Genomic DNA, 21,069 nt, shown 5'->3' on the forward strand with positions numbered 1-21,069 from the left:
GTGTTTAGTGACTGTTTCCCCTAGAAAGGGCTGGAGATGCTAAGTCACTGTGGGGTGGTTTTTTGTTGTTTTTTTAAATAAATTTTTGTTGATTTGAGGGGTAGAGAGAGGGAGAAAGATAGATACTTCAATGATGAAAGAGAATCACTGATTGGTGCCTTCTGCATGCCCCACACTGGGGATTGAGCCCGCAACCAGGACATATGCCCTTGACTGGAATTGAACCCGGGACCCTTCAGTCCACAGCTGATGCTCCTCTATCCACTAAGCCAAACCGGCTAGGGCATGTTTTATTTTGTTTTAAACTCTAAGTTTTCAAAATATTGGGGTGACAAAATAATCATAGATTAACTTCCTTATCTTTTTTAAAAGAAAAATCCTTTCATTGTAGCAAAAGAAGTCCACACGTAAGTATGTAATTCAAACCTCAGTAAGCAGATGCTCATTTCCTAAAGCAGGCAAGCTGCAAAATCAATTTGTGAACTCGTTACATAAATCCATGTTAAACTATCTAGTCTATATTTAACACTATAACAAGGATACTCAGGGTAAATTAAACGGATTTTATTTCCAGGTGGCGAACAGCCAAAGTTATTCCTTCCACTTCTAATCTATTTCTCAGTCATAATCTGTGTCTGCCACAGACAGAAGGAGAGACAAAGAAGAGAGAGAAGAAGAAAAATGTGATCACCTTTATTCTTCTGATATTTAAGGGCTAATCAAATCAGTAAGTTCTTGGTGGTTATCTTATGATAATGCAAAATCCTTTAACTCATTATTCCAAGATGGCGGTACAATGAGTTCCTTCCTCAAAGCTGGGTACAATATGTTCAGCAAGGAGGAATCATCTCATCAGTAGGAGGAGGATTCAGTTCCATATCATCAAGGAACTTGGGATGAATAACATGACCCTGTCCTACCCTCTCTTAAGCTTGTCATTACCATCAGCAATGCCAACAATTTACAGAATTCCCCTCAGCATCAAAAGCTCCTTTTCAATTCAAATGCAAACTGCTAACCATTTCCTCTTCCATATTATTCTTTGAATTTATACTTCCCTCCATGATCAGAGTGGCACTCAGTTCAGACCATAATTATTTCCCTCTGGGAATATTACAAAATATTCCGCACTCATCTTTCCTCCTGCTTAGATCTATTGAATATGCGCAGCAGAATATTGCTTTTCAGTCAGACTATTAATTTTGCCTGCATTAGTTATAAATGTTTTACTTTCAGGCTTTGAGATCTTTTAAATATTTACCTCCTTTGCTTCATCTCTTACTATATCATAGTTTACACTCAGCATTATCGATTAACATGTAAAATCATGTACTTGCCTTTTGGGTTTCAGACCGCCTGATGAAGAGTTGAGAGTCTGCCCCTGGTAGGCCCTTCTTTCACCAAATGATTGAAATATAAAGACAGGGAGCTTTCAGTGAGCACACATCCAGGCTCTTTTGTCATAATGCACTTAAATCGCTCTTCCTGATCTCCCACCTTTTAAAAAAGTCTTACCCTCACTCAATATATGTTTCTTTTCTTATTGATTTTAGAGACAGAGGAAGGGAGGCAGGGAGGAAGGGGCGGGGGAGAGAGAAATAAGTTGCCTCCCATACGCTTGCCCACCTGGGACCAAACCCTCAACCTAAGTATGTGCCCTAACGGGGAATCAAACCCACACCCTGGTACACAGCGTGACAACCAGCTGAGCCACTGGCCAGGGCTGGTCTCCCACCTTTTGAAAGTAATGGCTTATCCATCTATTCTGTTAAATTAATAATCTAGGGATCATTCCAGATTCTTAACCCATCTGTACTTTTAATAGCAATCTCCATGTTTTGAAGAACTTCTAACATAACTATGTGTTGTAGTAGATGGCCTTATTCTCTCCTGCCTAGCCTACTGAAATACCTTTCTAGTCAATTTTGCTAGTTTCCGTCCCTCATCCTACCACTGGCCACCCAGCTATTATCCACATTGCTTCCAGAGTTGTCTTCCAAAAACGCCAATAGGAGCATGTGGATCTGTTACATCCTAGCCACTGCTATCAAACACAGCCTAGACAAAGAGTCCAATTTTCTTTGCATACTCTGAAACAAATATTCTGTAATCCAGCCCCTGCAGACCTCTCCCATCTTCCTGAGCCATGCATGCTTTCCTGAACATATACAGGATTTCTGCTTCTGTGCTGTTTTCCTAGGCTTTGGGGATCATGCTTCCTCTACCAGCCATTTCTTTGCCCTTCTGGACCACTGGGCAAAATCATATTCATACTTTGAAGTCCATCTCAGCTCAGATGCCACAGACTCAGTAATAAGTTCCTCCAACTCCCATAGAAAGAGCTGCTTAAGCCTCCAGGTGCTTACTCCTGTGTCCTGGATCACATACTCCTGGGACTCATGGCAATGATTTGTTCTTGCTCCAAACTTCCCTATTTGACTACCAGCTTAAGCCACCACTTAGCATCTATGTTATAAAATAGGAGTGGCTTCCTCCAGGATAATGCTTTATGTGCAACCAACTACATACCTGGTATGAGGTTCTATTGTTATTTTTTTGATGTAAAAAGCAAAAGTTTTTGTTTGTTTGTTTGTTTGTTTTTTTACCATTTCTATCAGTTGAATTTCCCTATGGGTCATGTTATCCTTTTCTTGGCCAGCCTGCTAAAGACCTAAACTATCTGATCAGAACTGAGCTCCAAGAGCTCAGATTAAATAATGAGAAGTAAGGCTCACATATGAAAAGAAAGCAGGTGGGCTGCTGTCCTTCTCCAATGTCAGAAATTGGATAAGGAGTCATGAGATCCAAAGGCTTATGTCTGGGCCACTGATTCTCTTATCTCATGTCTCTTTCTATTCATGAAATCAACGATGCAAGAGAAGGGTAAAAAATAAGCTACACACTATTTTTATTTCTTTTTCCTTCTATACTGTTAGGAAAAAAAACTATTTGGAGAAGAATTGTTTTCTCTGTTCAAATTAATCCATTCAACTTTTGTACATTTTCATACATATACATTCAGTTGACATCTTTCAGAACTACAGAATATTTTATGTATCAGGAATATCATTATTTAAATAGGAACTGGGACAGAAAAACATAAGGAAATTTTGGAAACGGGCTTTTCTACTGACTTTTCTTGCTGTATAAGGATGCATGCTTTATTTTGAGCATGGGTTATTTTTTTATTTCAAGTGAATTTTCTTATGTTCTACAATAATGAAATTCAGATAACATCTAAATAAATATGTTTTATCAATATTGGCAGAGGAAACTAAGAATCTACAGTTTCTTTTTTTAAAATATATTTTATTGATTTTTTACAGAGAGGAAGGGAGAGAGATAGAGAGTTAGAAACATGGATGAGAGAGAAACATCGATCAGCTGCCTCCTGCACATCTCCTACTGGGGATATGCCCACAACCCAGGTACATGCCCTTGACCGGAATCAAACCTGGGACCCTTCAGTCCGCAGGCCGACGCTCTATCCACTGAGCCAAACCGGTTTTGACTAGAATCTACAGTGTCTTGGTGGATATTAGTCAATACAAGATAACAAAGACATCTATGCATAGCACACTCTAGTTAATTAGGCTTATTAACTAACTGTGTTGTGTGTGTGTGTGTGTGTGTGTATGTGTTTAAGGAACTGCATTACAGGCTAAAAACCTATGAGTAGATACTTTGTATAAAAGAAAACTTTCCTGTTTAAAAATACTTCTTTTTGTAACCTAGAGCTTTTCACTTAAAGCTGGGAAAAAAATTAAAAAAAAATAAGTGAAAGAATATTTCAAGGCAATAGAAGCCTTGCCATTTGGAATGAAAAGAGGCAATATCGTACTCCTAAAATAGGTTTACAACAAAAAATTATACCTAGAGAACTCTGTATTAGAGTATCTGTATTAGAATTTAAGGAGTATTAATACAAGGAATTAATTTTTTTAATAGCATCTACCATCTCTAATTTGCATTTATTTTTGTGAGTCTTTATATATTCTCAGGATATTTAATAAATATGGAATAATTAATACACCAGTATAAGTAGCTCTGTCTTAATTGCACTTGATAAGATTAATTCTGTCAAACTTATTTTCATTTAAACTATAGATTCCTGGATAGCAGAGATTGTGTGAAACTCACCTTGCCACCACTAAGCAATAACGTCTACTCTAGAACAATGGGAATTTGGACAGAAATCATTTGGGTGGCAAATTTTAGAAATTTTAATTAAATTCAAGGCCTTTGCCTTTATCAATAATCCCCAAACTCATCTGACTAAACTAAAAATATCTGAAATATCATCCAGTTATCTGACTGGGCTCCATGTGGCTCACAGAATGCGGGTGGACAGTCGCATTAGGACAGAATAGCTGAGGCGTTAGGTACAAAAGTCAGACTTCCTGCTAGCTGTGGGGCCTTGATAAGTTGGGTAACTTCCCTGTTTTCTCTCCCACACAATATGTGAAAAACAATTGCATTCTCCTGAGAGGAATCAATTAATATGTGGTTACAAAGCTCTAACTCAGCCTGGTGCCCACCAGTAAAGATTCAACAGTGGTTTTCAAATCCAGCCCCACAACTTTGGCTATTTGATATTGCATGTTATCTGAACTCCATGAAGCATCGTCCCCTAATCTGTACAAAGAAAAAAATAATATAATCTGAACTGGATTGTCGTAGAAATGAATGGAAGGATGCATATAACGTGCTTAGCACAAAGTTCCTGATGCAATAAGGTTCTTGAAAATACTATTCTCGTCTGTGTTTTCTTTTCTTTTGTATTTATATAAATCTTACTCTAAATAGGACTGACTGTAGCTCTGTTGACATGTTGTTTTCCATAAGTTAAAATGGTGCTTGTTTTCTTGTGTTTCTATTTCCCATTAGATTGAAAATACAAAAGCCGTATCTCCCAAGGCTTTCTAACAGTCTCAAGGGGCAGAGAATGCTCCAAGTCATTTATTTGAGGGCTGAAGTCAAAGGCAAACTCATACATTTCTAAAACCCCTGCCATGCTTTAGAATATATTGATTGTTGTTTGATCTCTTTGTATTCATGTATTTTGATTTCTAAAATAAATATATTACAGTAGAGTTTTCATTATAAATATAGATAGATTTATATTTAAATTTTTTTAAAAAGCTAGGACTTTTAAAAGACCAAGCTGTGTTCGCTTGGTATGTAGGTGCACTCAAAGTAAATCACAACCATGCTATAGCCCCACTTAGGAATAGCTCTGAAGGACAGCAGAACAATAAGAGAACTTTTCCTAATGGGCAGAGTATTGGATACAACATGTGATCTACCCTAGATGAAAAAAGAAATGGCCTAACGTAGGAATACATATCTATATCTATATATCTATAGCTACATACAGATACACATATGCGTACACACACACACACACACACACACACACACACACACACACACACACATAGGGTGTTCCAAAAATGTAATATGCACACTTAGAATAATTATAATGGCAGAGTTTATTAAAATATATTTCATTTTCAAAATTGAGCTATCAGCTGCTAAAGTGTGTACTCTGAGGGAGGGAGGGAGGGAGGGAGGGTGGGAGGGAGGGAGGGAGAGAGAGAGAGAGACTTTGAGCAGACTTGGCTAATAGACCAGGAGTCTGCAGGGAGAGTAATCAGAAGATCAGGAACAAGGAAGTTGGGAGAAGAGAGATTGAGGATGAGGATGGGCCTCTGGGACTGAACACCAAGTGCAAAGATCTTTGAGTCACATCTAAACACCAGATTGCATCCTCTCTGAAAGAGGCACTAAATAATTCTTTAACTGGAATAATACAGCCAGTGGAATCAGCCAGGCTCCAGTGGTGATACAAAAGGTGTATTATTGAAGAGGCTAGCAGGGCAGGATGAAACCTACGCATGGCCCACCAGCATGGCTCAAACTCAGCAAAGCAGCTGTTCCTTACCAGCAGCTACCACTACTGCTGAATCTACTAGACACAGTGGCCGTGGGGGAGCAACCAATAAAACACATTCTTCGGGAGAGCAGCTAGCCCTTGGGAGCATGCTGTTTCTATTGGACTCCTTCTACTCAGGAAAGGGAGGAAATTCATCTTGATTAGAATAGACACGTACTGGCTTGTCCTGTACTCAGGACATCAGCCCCAGTACTCTCTGAGAGCTCACAAAGTGTCTGAGCCACCAAGCTGCGATCCTACATGACACTGCAGATGATCACATGACTCACTTTCCAGCAAAAGAGGCATGGGCATGACTCCATGACCCTGGATCCACGAACCCTATCACCTACTCACCACTGAGGACCTGCAGACTTGATACTGAATAAGTCCAGCTTCTTGAAAGAGCAGTTGAGGAATGATTAGAGATAATATCCTAAAGAGATAGACTGCTTTCCTCTAAGGTGCAGACTATGCTCCAAATCAATAACCAGTATATGGTGCCACATCCCCCAAGGGTAGGCTCTGTGGCCCGGGAAGTCAGAGGATGATGCTTCTGTCATTGACCTTTGAGCTATCACTGTTGCCTGACCATTTCAGGCTTCTTGTGCCAAAATAACAGCACCCAAAGCAAGCACAACTACCCAGATGATCAGGAGGAGGGGAGAAACAGGGAAGACTATGATAGGCTCCCAGGTGATCTACTGGAACATCTCCTGATACTCTTTCCCAGTTTTGATGGTAAATGGACTAGAATAGTTTCTATGACCTTCAAAGGCATAGAACTTAGCGCCGTCCACCCAATAAGCCACATAGACCAGCAGAGATATTAGTTTAGGGAGAGAGAAATCCAGAACAAGTAGTAAGAGGAAAACAAGGAGTATCGGTTCCAGCTTTGATATCAGCTGCAGTTACACTGTGTGTGTGTGGGGGGGGGGGGGGGAGGGGGGTGTAGCTTATCCTATTAACCTTCCCTTTTTCCACCCAGGGAATAAGACCAACCTGTACCCTAATATCATTATTTTAATAATACATTGCATGAAGCAAATAGATTTCAGTGGCACAAGGAGGGCCATAGTGAATAGACTGATATACCATCCAGATCTAGTATTCATTCCTCTGCCCTGGAGGGCGTGGCAGTGGCTGCTGGCTCCATCTCAGGTAATTGTCCTCGGCTACAGAGAACCACTTCAGTCAAGGTCACACTCATCTCTGGGGGCAGAGGAGCCTGAGGAGCTATCCCAACTTCAAAGCTTCCTGTGGGATCATCAGAGGCCTTTGTTGTGCATTGGAATCCATTCCTTCACACTGTGTACCTGAGAGCCATTTCACTGTACCTGTCAATGTTGATGTAATCACTCTGTAATCAGTTAAAGATATGCCTATATAATTTTAGCTCTAAATTATATGTTCCTCCTACTAATTATTGTATGGGTATTTTAAAATTCTCTAATAATATGTCAGAAGAACATATTGTGTATGTGTGTGTGTGTGTGTGTGTGTGAACACACATACCTATTACCAAATGGGTGAGTTCTAAGTAAAAGGTAAACATACAACAGGTGCAGGACTGAGTTCTTTCTAATTCTTCTTTTCTAATTCCTTACTATAAAGATTTTTTTAAGAAAGATGTAGAATAACACTCTTTGGTGTGTTTATTACCAAAGTCTGATGTGATCAATGTTTATGAATCTATCAAGTCATTCATATTGTATGAATGTATAGTTATTATGGGTTTCAGGATCTTTCATAGAACTGTAGCATTCATTTCTAATTTCAAAGTCTGCCAGACAGCCATATCCCCTCAATGAAGAACTGAGCTAGATTCCTACTTGCAGCACACCCTCAACGAAGGACAGGGTGGATGACAAGCCTTTATTAGCTGAGAAACCTCTGCCTACATTAAAATGAAATACGTAAGTCAATAAACTGGTGCCGTAAACCTTGCAAACCTCTCCACTAGCAGTCACGGTGAAAGAGACCTTGACCTTCACCTTGTCCATTGGGCTAAAAACCCTAAACTTTGAATGGATACTGTTGTTGAAATATTTATTAAATTTTTTCATGGAGGATGAAAAACTATGCTAGGAGAAAGCTATCGCTGTACCATCCCAATAAATATGCCTGCTATTTTTCTTGAGATGAAACAAAACAACAGAACACTGTAATTGTTAACATTTGTACAGTAATTTACAGCCTACAGGTCCCTTCTACATACATTTATTGCACTAAATCTTTGAGACAATTACCTACTGAATTTTACAGCTAAAGAAATGGAGACTTGGAAAGGTTAGGCAATACCATCCATGATTCTGCTCATAATATTTTCTATATTGCAGTATGTTTTTAAATCTCTATAGGTAAACTAGAGAACAATGTAGAGATTAGATGTGTCCACATCACATATACTAGATAAATATTAGATAACAAAAGATCAAATGACTGGTTTATGCCAAACTTGGGCCATCATTGACCCCTAAGGGAAAGAGTTACTTTGTCACTATTTTTCTACGGGAAAGGAGACTCTGAGGTAGAAAATATCTTTCTTTTATTTTTTTTACCTTAACCTTTGACAAGCAAAAAGCAAAATTAATTTTTCAGTGGATTTAATAAAGTCATAGCCATATTTATTAAAGTTAATAGCCATCCTACAGAAATTGGCTCTGTATCCTGTGAGCTATAGTTAATTACTAAGGGTTGTAAGGGAAACCCTTCTTGGAAAACTGATAGCTAGACATCCCTACATTGGAATTATGTTTCAGAAATACTAAATTGCACTTTTATTCATTTAGACACAATGATGGAAATCTAAAGAGAATTTCTGTAGTTTCAATGGACATCTCAGTTTATGTGAAACTGTCTAATGATTGATTTTCCAGGTTGAGTCCATCAATATACAGGCCCAGGACATGGAACTGACTCTTCTTAATTATTTACAGAACTCCAGGAACAATTTGATCTCACACTAAATACAACTGAGATCAAATTGTTTAAATCATAGTAATGCTTCTCCTATTAAGAGACAAAAATTCAACTTAATTGGCCACCAGTGACTGAGACCAGATTAAGAAGTACATCCCTTTAGCTTTAGTTACATTATTTTTTATAGTTGCTTATGTGGTAATACAATGACAAATCAAATTCTAACAGATCTTGAAGTGTTAAGACTAATTGTATAATTTTTCATTGATTCACATAATTCCACCAAGGTTATCATGTTAAGAGTCAACACTTTAGTAAGAAACACTATAATTAGGTGCAGTTAATATACAATAATTATATGGGTGTGCATACAAATATTCCTCTTGTCCATTTGGATTGCAAGGTATTTTCATATTGATAGGGAACAAGTTACAAAAACAGATGCAAATGACTTCTGATTTGATGCCTCAATGATCATGACTGAATTAAAAACACATTTGCTAATTTTAGGCTCTATGACATACTGCCTTAATAAAATGCTTAAATTCAACATCATTTTTAATCACTAATCTTTTCCAGGGAGGACAGCTCACATTTTTCTAAATGCCTAGCCAATGTATTTCTCATCCTATAGTGGGAAACTACTGTGTTACATTGCTGAAGGAAAGAAACAAAGCCAGAATTAGAAAATATTCAATATTAACATAGGAGACATAATATTTATAATAGAGTCTCTTCATTTGCAATCATATAGCCTTTTGTGCATAGTAGATATGAAAAATATACTATTTCTCCCATGAAAATTTCACCCATTTCTGTCATTAAATTAAAAATATTCCAGACTGCCCAGCCGGTGTGGCTCAGTGGTTGAGCATCGACCTATGAAGCAGGAGGTCACGAGTTCGATTCCCGGTCAGGGCACATGCTGGAGTTGTGGGCTCAATCTCCAGTGTGGGGCATGCACAAGGCAGCCAATCAATGATTCTCTCTCATTATTGATGTTTCTATCTCTTTCTCCCTCTCCTTTCCTCTCTGAAAGCAATAAAAAATATTTTAAAAAATATTCTAGACGACATATGCCACAATCATAGCTGCATTGCTAGCTCCCTGTCCCTCAACTTCCCTGCCCAACAGTTAGGTATTCTGATTACCTTACATGGCAGATGATTGCTAGGAAACGGAATGCTACTCTACAGCTAGAACCAGGAGAGCTAACTCAGAGATAACAGCTTATATTTACTGATCTTTCCTGCCTTTTCCCTTACTCTCCTCCTCCTAGCACCAGACAATTGCTAACATTTCGCCCCAGCTACCAGAGTCTTTTTAATTTAATTACCATCTCCGCCAAACCTGGCTTATTGGATGGTGACTCAGGGTAATTAATTCATTAGCATCTGCTATACCAACTAGATGCTAACTTATTGATTACCTGGCTTGGAAATCTGGCTATTGGAACTTCTTATTCTTGTGACAACATTGATTCTTGACACTTTTTGGCTGGGTTATTCATTGAATAGGGGACTGATTTGAAAAGGGGACATCTTAACCAATGGCCCCCTGCACTAAAATAGATTAACGAAAACAACAATAAAGCTTTCCTTAGTTCTTGGATGAGGTTAGTAGACAACACAAGTGATATAAATCAGTTAAACTATTTTAATTTGCATTCATCACCCCTTACAGAATATAGCAGAGCATTTTTGATGTATATGCAAAGTATACTTAAGTGTTCAGGGGCCATTCTCTGTGTGTGCAGGTGCATGTGTAGGCATATATGGAGAGACAGTAAGCCGTTTGCATCCTTATGTGGGGTTGTAGTGTTATATATATATTTGATAGAACTTCCTGTTGTGTAATATTTTTTTAAAATACCATTGAGTTTCTTTATCTGGACAGCAGGTACATAGCTCACATGTTACAGTGCACATAGTTCAATGTTTTTCCCAAACTAATTTTCTGGAGAGAAAAATAAGTCATTACTGTAATTTAATTCAGTAGATAATGTTTAGTTCCTAAATCACTAATGGCTAAAGAGAGAATCGCTAATTATACAACGAAAGGCTATACTGAAACTTCACTAGGCTTATGTAAATATCCCAACAATGGGCCCTGGCTCCCAGGGGTCACAGGGTGTGCTTCAGGGAGAAGCAGACTGTGGCGGTTGCCAAGAGTAACTCAGCCTCGAGCCTATGCACAGGCCAGAGCTGAATGGCTGGGTAGCGTGGGCCCACAATGTGTCCCAAATACACGGTGGCTGTTTATTGGTAAAGCTTAGCCAGAGAGAGCTCTGTCCTTCCCATCATGGTCAGCCTCAGGGCCGCATTTATACGAGAGCTGGCCTCTCCCATCTGTGCACGCAGCCCACCCTGCACCTCTAAGGAATCAGGGAGCTATTCTTTGAAGACCTGATTGAATAAGGCAGGAAAAAGCAACCCATCCTATATAATAAAAGCCCAATATGCAAATTGACCAAATGGCAGAACGACTGGTGGAACAACCGCTCACTATGATGTACACTGATCACCATGGGGCAGATTCTCAATGCAGGAGCTGCCCCCAGCCTACAGACCCCAGGCCAGCCAAGGCGGGTGCCAGCAGGTCCCCCCGATCATCCCACCGGTTGCTCCACAGATCGACCCTGATCACCAGCTAGTCCTAGGGACCCTACCTGTGCAAGAATTCATGCATTGGGCCTCTAGTCATTTATAAGGGGCCATGTGAGATAGTCACCATGGTGTCCTGTCACACTTTTGGATGTTTGTCTTTATTTTCTTTTACTCTCATTCTAACCCAATGCCAAGTATGAAAAACAGTGACAAAGAGTGAAGAATCTACTGACAACACTTTACCATCTAGATGGAAGAGGAATGCATTACTGAGATTTTCTGAGGCTTCCCCTAGCGAGAAGGTAAAGGATGCTCCTACCCTGGGGAGCCTCGCTCTTTTACAGTCACACAGACCAAATGAATCAGGGCCCTAGTGGAGTGCAAGATGCCACTAATAAAGGGCTGCCTGTTGGTAAGGCTGAAAGCGACACTGAATTTCTATAATTGGTCTATTGAATAAGCCAAACTACTGAAATATTATAAGCATCTACTTTCAAAGACACTTTGTCAGATCTATTTCTTACCTCTGATAGCAACTTGGGACACACACACACACACACACACACACACACACACACACACACGAGAGCTAAATCAAACATTAACCTAATGTTCACTGTAAAATTTCTTCCCATATCCCAGAGTAGGCCTGAGACCAGGAATGGGGAAGGGGTAGTGGGACTATCTGTCACCTGTTTTTTCAGTCTCTTCGATCTATTTTCCCTTCCTCTCCTTATGGCTTTTCCAGGATCAGAGAAGAGAGGACAGAATTAGAATAAAGATACAAAGGCTGTTTTTCTCAACTTGTGCTCTTAAAAATCGACCATTGCAGAAGGTTTCTGCATGCCTCTTTTCTGTGGGGCAGCTCGCCTCCACCTTAGGAATCCATCACTGGATCATTCCTTGAAACAGGCAAGGTATGGTCCAGCTGACCTTGCGCACTGGCTCCCCAGTCCAGCTCCACCTCAGACAGTGACCCTCTAGCCTTCTGGGTGGATTGGGCTCAGCGAGCAGGACCTCTTGGGCAGGGTTCCTTCAAGATGCCTGCAGCCCGGCTCTCTTCCCGTGCAGCTCACGCCTGTGTTCTTCCCACAGGGGGAAGCAGAGCTTATCCCCACAGCTGCCTCCCCCTTTCTCTACCAGCATGTTGGGACGTTCCAGAGAACTTTCACTCAGAATGAGTTGCCATTTCACATTTTTTGCTAGCACCCTAATACACACACTGTTCAAGGGGTTTTCTTAGTGTCTCTACAACTTGACTTGTGGGGGGAGAAGATAGCATGACAATCTAATCCTGTGGATTTCAGCACTTCAGAGAATCCTCATGAGCAATTGACTATAAGATGATCACTGGGACTCTGGTCAGTTCCACAAATCCTAAAAAATTGTATCTCATTCTTTTCTTTAGAAATAGGGGATTACTTACCTTGCATTTTCCTCAGCTTTATGGCCATAGCTGGACATCGATGGTAACCAGAATTTGGGACTCGAGTAGCAGCCAGTATTAACATCAAGGGGGCCCCACTGTCATTGCTAATGAGATGACGCGCAGTTTTTAAACCAGGGCCCACATTACAGACCGTGAGTTTAGAGATTCCTTTTCTCCTACTTATCCGTTACTGCTTCAGCACAAGAGCATGTACTCAGTCACACACATGAAGGCACACTGATGCTTAAAGCACAGTAAGTGGAGAGAGAAGTCTATCAGGGAAATCAGTGATCTCGAACAGAAGTTAATTATCCTTTTTCATACCTAGATAGTTCCTTTACTCACCTTTGACTGTTGCTTTTTTTGTTATAATAAGGAAAAAAGAAAAAGCCATCCTTATAAGCACTAAGAGAGTCTGAGTCTTCAGATATTTGATTAGAGATACACAAAATATAACACCTTGATAGCCACTTAAATTATAGAAACCAAAGAAAGACTATGTTGCCTGGCCAGTGCGGCTCAGTGGTTGAGCATTGACCTATAAACAGTTGGTCACAGTTCAATTCCCGGTCAGGACACATGCCCGGGTTGTGGGCTTGATACCCAGTGTGGGGCATACAAGAGTCAGTTGATCAATAATTCTCTCTCATCATTGATGTTTCTATCTCTATCTCCCTCTCCTTTCCTCTCTGAAATCAATAAAAATATTTTTTTAAAAGAAAGACTGTTTCATACATTTCAGCTACTTTCTACTAAACTCACTGCAGGAAAGATTAAGAAAAAAATATTTTTATGTTCAAGATATTTTTTGACCAACTTTTACCAACTCAAGACTATATATGTAAACATATGTATATATGTTTGTATATATATACATACACACATATATCTTACCTAATAATAGACAAACATGTAAATTAACCATCCTTCCGCTACGGTCACCAGCCAATCAGGAGAGTATGCAAATTAACCCAACAAAGATGGCAGTTAATTTGCATACACAGGGGTGAAGTAGCAGAGCGAAGACTGAAGGCTCCTTCCGGAGCTGTGAAGACTGAAGGCTCCGTCCAGAGCGAAAGCCTGGGTCCCCGGTGCCACAGGAAAATCGGTGCTGGCAGCCAGGGGAAGGGAAGGCCTATTGCACGAATCTCTTCATGCAACGGGCCTCTAGTATTTATATAAAATGCTGAAGAAAAAGGAGATTACAAAAGAGAGGGGAGAACATAGTAATTTAGTGGACATTGTCTTCACAACCAGAAGTACCTATTATTCATGATGATGACTATATCTTACTGGATGGTTATATGTAGATAAATAGATAGCTAAGATATATATCTACTTAGCTATCCATTTAACTATATACATACGTATATGTAATTTGCTAGGAAAAATATACTCTCAACACACAAATGTATAATTTAATTAACTAATTAATTATATAATTTCCAATCAACTGAGAGACAGGGAAAACCATAGGTTTGAGAAGCAGATCATGAATAACTGTAACCACAGGCACCGGAGCAGTTCTCCCTCCTCTTACCAGGCTTAGGGACGATAAGCTGTACACTGGTCTGGGCATTCCCAGCCTCATTCTCAGCCACACACTGATAAAAGCCCTCATCCGACTTGACCACTCCAAGGATCCGCAAGTTGCTTCCTCCCTAGAGAGAAGAAAAGGCAAAGTGAAATATTTTAAAAAGAAAAAAAACTCAAAGAAAAAATGAACATAAACACATTTTTTTAAAAATATATTTTATTGATATTTTACAGAGAGGAAGGGAGAGAGATAGAGAGTTAGAAACATCGATGAGAGAGAAACATCGATCAGCTGCCTCCTGCACATCTCCTACTGGGGATATGCCCGCAACCCAGGTACATGCCCTTGACCGGAATTGAACCTGGGACCTTTCAGTCTGCAGGCCGACGCTCTATCCACTGAGCCAAGCTGGTTTCGGCCATAAACACATTTTAATAAAACTTCACAGAAGAAACAAGAAGGGAGGCCATGAGCATCCCAGCCTCACAGATATGTCCTGTGTCACCTGGGACAGTCAGAGCTTCCGAATACTGTGCTGAATCCCAGGGCATCAACTTGACCTAGTTCTGCAATGAAAAATCTACTTCCCAAAATACACAGCCTCCTCCGTGTCTAAAAGAGCAGTAAACAGGAAACTCTTCTATTAGGTACAGAAGAAGCAAAGGGGAGCAACAAAAGAAATCTCATTCTTTGACTTGTTTTTGAAAGAAGCTGAGGTTCAGCAGCTACTGGAGGGGAAAAACACACACACACAAAGAAACGAAAACACCCCTCTTTGCAGCTTCTAAGGGACAAGAAATCACGGGTAGATATTTCCTAGAATTGTTTATCAAGAAAATATGTCTGAAAATCCTTTTGAAATTTTCATTGCCTTGACATGTACAATTTCGGAATTTGTAGGGGAGCTGGGTGGATATTTTATGCCCATTGCATCCTGTTATATGACTACAATGTTTCACCTTCAGTAATCAATAAATTACAGAAAGCAAGGTTATCATTTATTTCATATAAGTCGAGCCACCATCTTTTTTAAGAATGGATGGTAAAATGAACTGGAGAGAGCATTTAATTATACTAACTCAGTTTATCTTTCATATTAGTGCAAGAATTAGTTCAGTAAGTGAGACGTGTTAAATCACTTTCCCTGAAGTCATTAAGAGATAAATATTACCTCATGGGGAATTCTTAATTGTTTTTAGTCTCTTGGAGTCGGTTCTTGGCTGATTTAAAATTCTTAGATAAAGCTGACTAACTTCTAATTAAAAATTCACATGTAAGTTACTATCTGTGCTAAATGTTACCTGTACAATAGACGATGGCTCTCGGATTTCTGGAGCGATTGGGGAAATATTTTTAAGCACAATTTAATGTGAATGGGGCTCCTACTATACATTTTCTTTTCACCTTAAGAAAAGAAACACTGAAAGAGGTTGGCTGTAATGAGTCATGCTGGGAGAAAGATTATTCAAACTGTAGAAAAACATAAATGTTGCATTTTATCATGTGTCCTTAAGGGCACTCAGTAATTTCTTTTATGTGCAAGTAGCATATATTTTAGGCATAAACAACAAGTTGCCCCTTGGCAGGCCATTTTTAATTCAGTGGTAGTCGAAATAGCATCACACTTAAAGGAACTAATGGATTGGTGTGACATTCAAAAGTTAAAAATTTTCCCTTTCTTACTCTATTCCCAAGCAATTAAACAAATGCGACTAAAAGTGGGAGAAAAATAAGTGGTGATAAAAGTGACAAAAATTTGTTTATGGGTTTATCCCTTAAGAACCCTTATAGTATGGCATAATTCAGGCACGGAGAGGCCATGGAAGTTCCTGAAAGTTGACTGATCATGGCAAAGGGACCCAGCATGGAGAGCCGGGGGGAGGGAGGGGCGGGGGTTGGGGGCAGGGGCAGAAGGCCATGGAGAGGGCTTGAGCCTCAGCCCACAGGGCACCTATGTTCCAGCCCCATTCTATGAGGAGACCTGGCTTAGAAGAACACTCTTTTTTGACAGATGTGAACCCCACATACCTTTCTTTGGCTGCAAACGTTCTTTAACATTTGGAAAGTGTTTCTCATATGTGTATATGTGTGAATTCAGAACCTCCAATGCTAACCGACATCTCAAGGACAGTTTTCATAGAGCATTTACCATTGAGCAGAGAATTCTGCTGGTAACAGTCACAAGAACAACAATAGTATGGCACTGAGCTTTCACTATGAACAGGACAACAACTCAGTGACTAGGGTACCATTGCTCCTATTATCTCCCACAAGGATAGGAACCTAGTGTGTACTGAGACTTAGAGTAAATGAGAACTACTGTTCTTAGCTTTAAAATGTTCAAAATTATAACTCAATGTCAACTCTGGCTTCTCTGCCACGGCCACTACCACCATCACTGTCAGCATCACCCCTGCCCTGTGTACTCTCACGTAAGCTCAGCTGGTCCTAGCTGGAAGGGAAGCTGCCTGTATCACCCAAGTAAGACTACCGCAATCACAGTAGCACATCTAATGAAACTTCATTACAATAGGTAAGTCTCGGCAGTAACAGATAGCTGGCTTCACATAGTCCAGAGCAAGGTCCTAAACTGTTTTCCCAAGAACAGCAATGAGAATACTTGGAAATAAGTACTAAGTCCTCGTTTAAAACCTTGTCTGTTAAAAACAAAAAGGGGTGGGGGAGGCTGGCTTGTGTAGCTCAGTGGTTGGAGTATCCGCTCGCAGGCAGACCAGAGGTCTTGTGTTTGATTCACAATCAAAAGTGTTTCAATCTTTGGCCCCAGTCGGGGTATATGTGAAAGGCAACCAATCTCTCTCTCTCTCTCTCTCTCTCTCTCTCTCTCTCTCTCTCTCTCTCTCTCCATCTCCATCTCCATCTCCATCTCCATCTCTATCTCTCTCCCCCTCTCCCTCCTTTCCACCCTCTCTAAATAAGTCAATGGGGAAAATATTATTGGGTGAGGATTAACCAAAAAGGGAGGGGTCCTGTTTGATCACTCTTTTCAGCTCAAAAATTCTAAGTCCAGCATCATTTGCTTTCTTAGGAGAGTTGTTTTCAACACATCACACCAATGCCAGACAGGAACCTCCTTCCCAGGACAGGAATACACCTGAAAACATAGTCAGTGATGAGTGGGATTGGAAAGCGAATATGAGAAGGGATGTTTACCACGATCTGAAAATAATCACTAGGAATGACCACGTCTCCGTTCTTCATCCAGTTCACGGTGGGCACCGGCTTTCCCGAGACCGCGCACTCAAACTCGATGTCCATGCTTTCATAGGCGTAGAGGTTGGATGGGTGATTTAAGAACCAGGGCGGAACTGTGGAGACAGGGAACAAAAGTGAGTGGCCTGAGGTGTGAATTTGCATGCGAAGGTTTGCACTGAGTTAAAAACACTGCTCTGGGATAGGAAATATTTGTAATTCAAATAATTCCCCTAAACCCTTAGTTTGTTATATAAGAACTACTTTAGAACACATCTATTTATCTATTTCCTTCTCCTCTCACCCCCTCCCCACCACCAAATGCAGTTAAACAGTTTCAGTTCATGGTGTTTTGCCAGAAGAAAAAGAGAGAGAGAGAGAGAGAGAGAGAGAGAGAGAAAGAGGGAAAAAACACTTTTGGAAAAATAACTACACAGAATAAACATTGTGAATATCCAAGTAATGGTATCCAATTGACCTGCCCTGAAAAAGAACATAAAACTATGAAAACTATACTACTGATATAAATAAGGACATGCCGATAGGACTGAAGACAGCCCTGAGCATAGAAGCAGCAGCTTCCTGCCCCTGTAATTCCAGTTTCATTAGGATTTAGTTAATGGGGTAGACTCATGCCCTGTTGACATTGGCTGTGGTAACAGGGTACAAAAAATGACTGTCCCTCCTATGGTGGACACATTGGTATTGTCCTAGCAATTTGTATTATCATTTTCTCAGCATGGTATGTGATATCCTAGTGTGATTTAATGTTTTAATTATCATAATGCTAGTAATTCTGTAATAGAAATTTGCAGCTGAAAGAAATTTACAAATATAATGTAACACACCCTTGCTGATGAATCTCCTAGGTTTGGACCCTCAAAACTCTGCCTGAGAGAGGAAGATTTTAAAAGCAATGTTCATCCTCTTCCACTGGAATCTTAAAGTGATGTCAGAATTGAATATTCATATTGACCCAGGTTATATGCACAGCCCAGTAGCAGCCTTGATCTCCTTTCCACTGAGGACATAAATATGCATTTTTAGTAACCATATATAAAGTTAGCTTGTATTTTTTTGTCATTTTTGTTGTTATGCTCAATGAGTAAGGAGTGCTAATTTTTGCTCCTTTGAGTAACCACCATATTTTTCTCTTTATAACCACAATCAGCAAACCCCCTGATATTAAAGTGAATTTATAATCTTTGATGGGAGAGCTAGTAGGAAGCTCCCAAGATTCAAGTTCTAGTTTTTCTACTTAATGATTTTGAAAATCTCAATCACAATTCTTTCTCTCTCTCTCTCTCTCTCTCTCTCTCCCTCCCTCCGTCCCTCCCTCCCCCTCCATTCTTCCTTCCTCCCTCCTGCCATGCCTTATTTCCCTAAATTTTAATTAAATATTTGGACCTAGAGTACTGAACAACTTTTAAATTTTTAAATCTTTCTCAGTGGAAAATTAACTTAGATGACTTGGCTGGGAGGCAGTAATATTCATAAATTAAAGACATGATAAAAGGTATGTCTGAGAAATTTTCTAAAGCAAATGTATCCCCATTATACACTGGGCTAAATTTTTTCTTTATAAATGGTAATAATATTAGTATGAAACTTTTTACAGTCCCTTTACAATGATCCCAAAAGGTCAGAAATATTTCTTGAATGCCTCTGAGCAAATATATTAGTTGTTTCATTTGGATTGTGTCCTCAATTTTATATCAGATGTTGATTGTGTATTTACTAGCCAATAGTCAATTGCTGGGGTCCAACCCCAGCAGGTCCAGGGGTCCCCAAAGGTGTGGACGGAGTCGGCGAAGAAGGAATGACACGGAGACAGCGTTCAGTTGATCAACAGCCTAGCCAGGATCTCTAGCCAAGTTCTGGTCAGGATCTCCAGCTAGGTTCTGTGTCCATGTTCTCTTGCTAGGTTCTCCAGCCACGTTCTGTAGCCATGTTCCCTTGCTAGGTTCTCCAGCCAGGTTCAGTCACCAGGTTCTAGTCAGGTTCTCTTGCCATGTTCTATCCAGGTTCTGTAGCCAGGTTCTGTCTCTAGGTTCTTCAGCCAGGTTCTCTCGCTAGGTTCTGTCTCTATGTTCTGTGGCCAATTTCTGTCCAGGATCTTTTGCCATGTTCTCTCCAGCGAAGTTCTTCTGTCTCTAGGTTCTGTGTAGGTTCTGTGTCTAGGTTCTGTCTCCTGTTGTCTTGTTACATCTGTATTTATACCAGTTGATTCCAATCCTATCAATCTCTATTCCAAAGGTTAGGGCGTTTTTTATCTCCATTCCAGGGAGTAAAGATTATGTAGCTTAAGCATGATTGTTCATAGTTAAAGTGATAATTACCCACCTGGCACTTAGTTAAGGGGTTTTATTCCCTCCCTAACTTCAGGGGGAAAATCCCTACCTGGGGAAACAACCTTTCTCAGAGAGGTGACCTTGGTTAAAACACATAGTGCCAAGAAGGTGAGCAAACATATTAAGAACAGTATGCCATATATGCCAGGTCCCTTGAAACAGCAAGGATGGACCGGCTCCCGGCAGTCAATGTTTACTGAGAGCTGACCATGCCCAATTTATTAGTCTCCATACTTTTTAATTTTATATTCACTATAATTCTCTGAGGCAGGCCCTTTACTAATTCCAACTCTTTGTTCATTCTAGTTTCTCATCTTGAACTGTTTTCCCTTCCATCTTGAGTCTAGACACCCTATCTATCCTTCAAAAAGGATGTCCTGATTGTTTTTCTTGTAAATTGTTTTCTCCTTTAAGAATACCTGTGGTATTTATTTCACCTGTTTTATAGCAGTAGACGTGGTTACCTTAGCATTAGTTTGTAAGTCCTTGGGGGAAAAGGCTTTATCCCGTGAACATGAAATCAATACATGGCTTAACGTAATTTTGATCATTATGCTATTCTGATGGAGAGTGGACAAATGAAGTTTACCTGGGTTTCCTCTTCTTATTTGGTCTCTTTGTCTTTTTCTGTGATCAGCAGGTGAAGATCTATTCATCCCATTTTATGACTGCTTCCTAGTATTTAGGACCAAGGTATAATAATCACCTTACACCTTTCACAGCTCTGTGGGTCTATAATCTCAACACAAATTGAAATTGGGACTAAAGAGTGAATGTGGCTTATCAATGGCTGTGAATACCTTTCTCCAGCATTTTTCTGATTATGGATTCCTGATGGAATTGCATTCCTTAGATGATGTAATTTTTATTCATTCTCTAAGAGGAGCTCAAATACCTCCTCTTCCTTGAAATTCTGTCTTTCGTGAAGCTGACAATGGATTTTTCTGCTCTTTGTAATGCTCTCTCTGAGCTCAATTTTTATAGAACTTGTAATTTAAGATATCTTTCAAATATATCATTATTTATCAGCTAGATGGTGATTCTTAGAGGGGCCTGCAGCATATGCATTTTTTTTTTAA

The 21,069-nt window shown here is 39.9% G+C and overlaps 1 protein-coding gene across 1 annotated transcript in view; it reads right to left on the bottom strand.

The window, feature by feature from the left end:
- DCC (DCC netrin 1 receptor) overlaps positions 1 to 21,069 on the bottom strand; it is a 588,022-nt gene that overhangs the window by 339,688 nt on the left and 227,265 nt on the right. The window contains exons 6-7 of the mRNA XM_036322656.1: positions 17,601 to 17,755; positions 14,433 to 14,553 (exon numbers count right to left, since the gene is read on the bottom strand). Coding sequence (XP_036178549.1) covers positions 14,433 to 14,553; positions 17,601 to 17,755 — 276 coding nt within the window. The remainder of the gene's footprint in view (positions 1 to 14,432; positions 14,554 to 17,600; positions 17,756 to 21,069) is intronic.

Source organism: Myotis myotis, unplaced genomic scaffold (genome assembly GCF_014108235.1).
Source record: "Myotis myotis isolate mMyoMyo1 unplaced genomic scaffold, mMyoMyo1.p scaffold_m19_p_9, whole genome shotgun sequence".
Classification (NCBI taxonomy): domain Eukaryota; kingdom Metazoa; phylum Chordata; class Mammalia; order Chiroptera; family Vespertilionidae; genus Myotis; species Myotis myotis.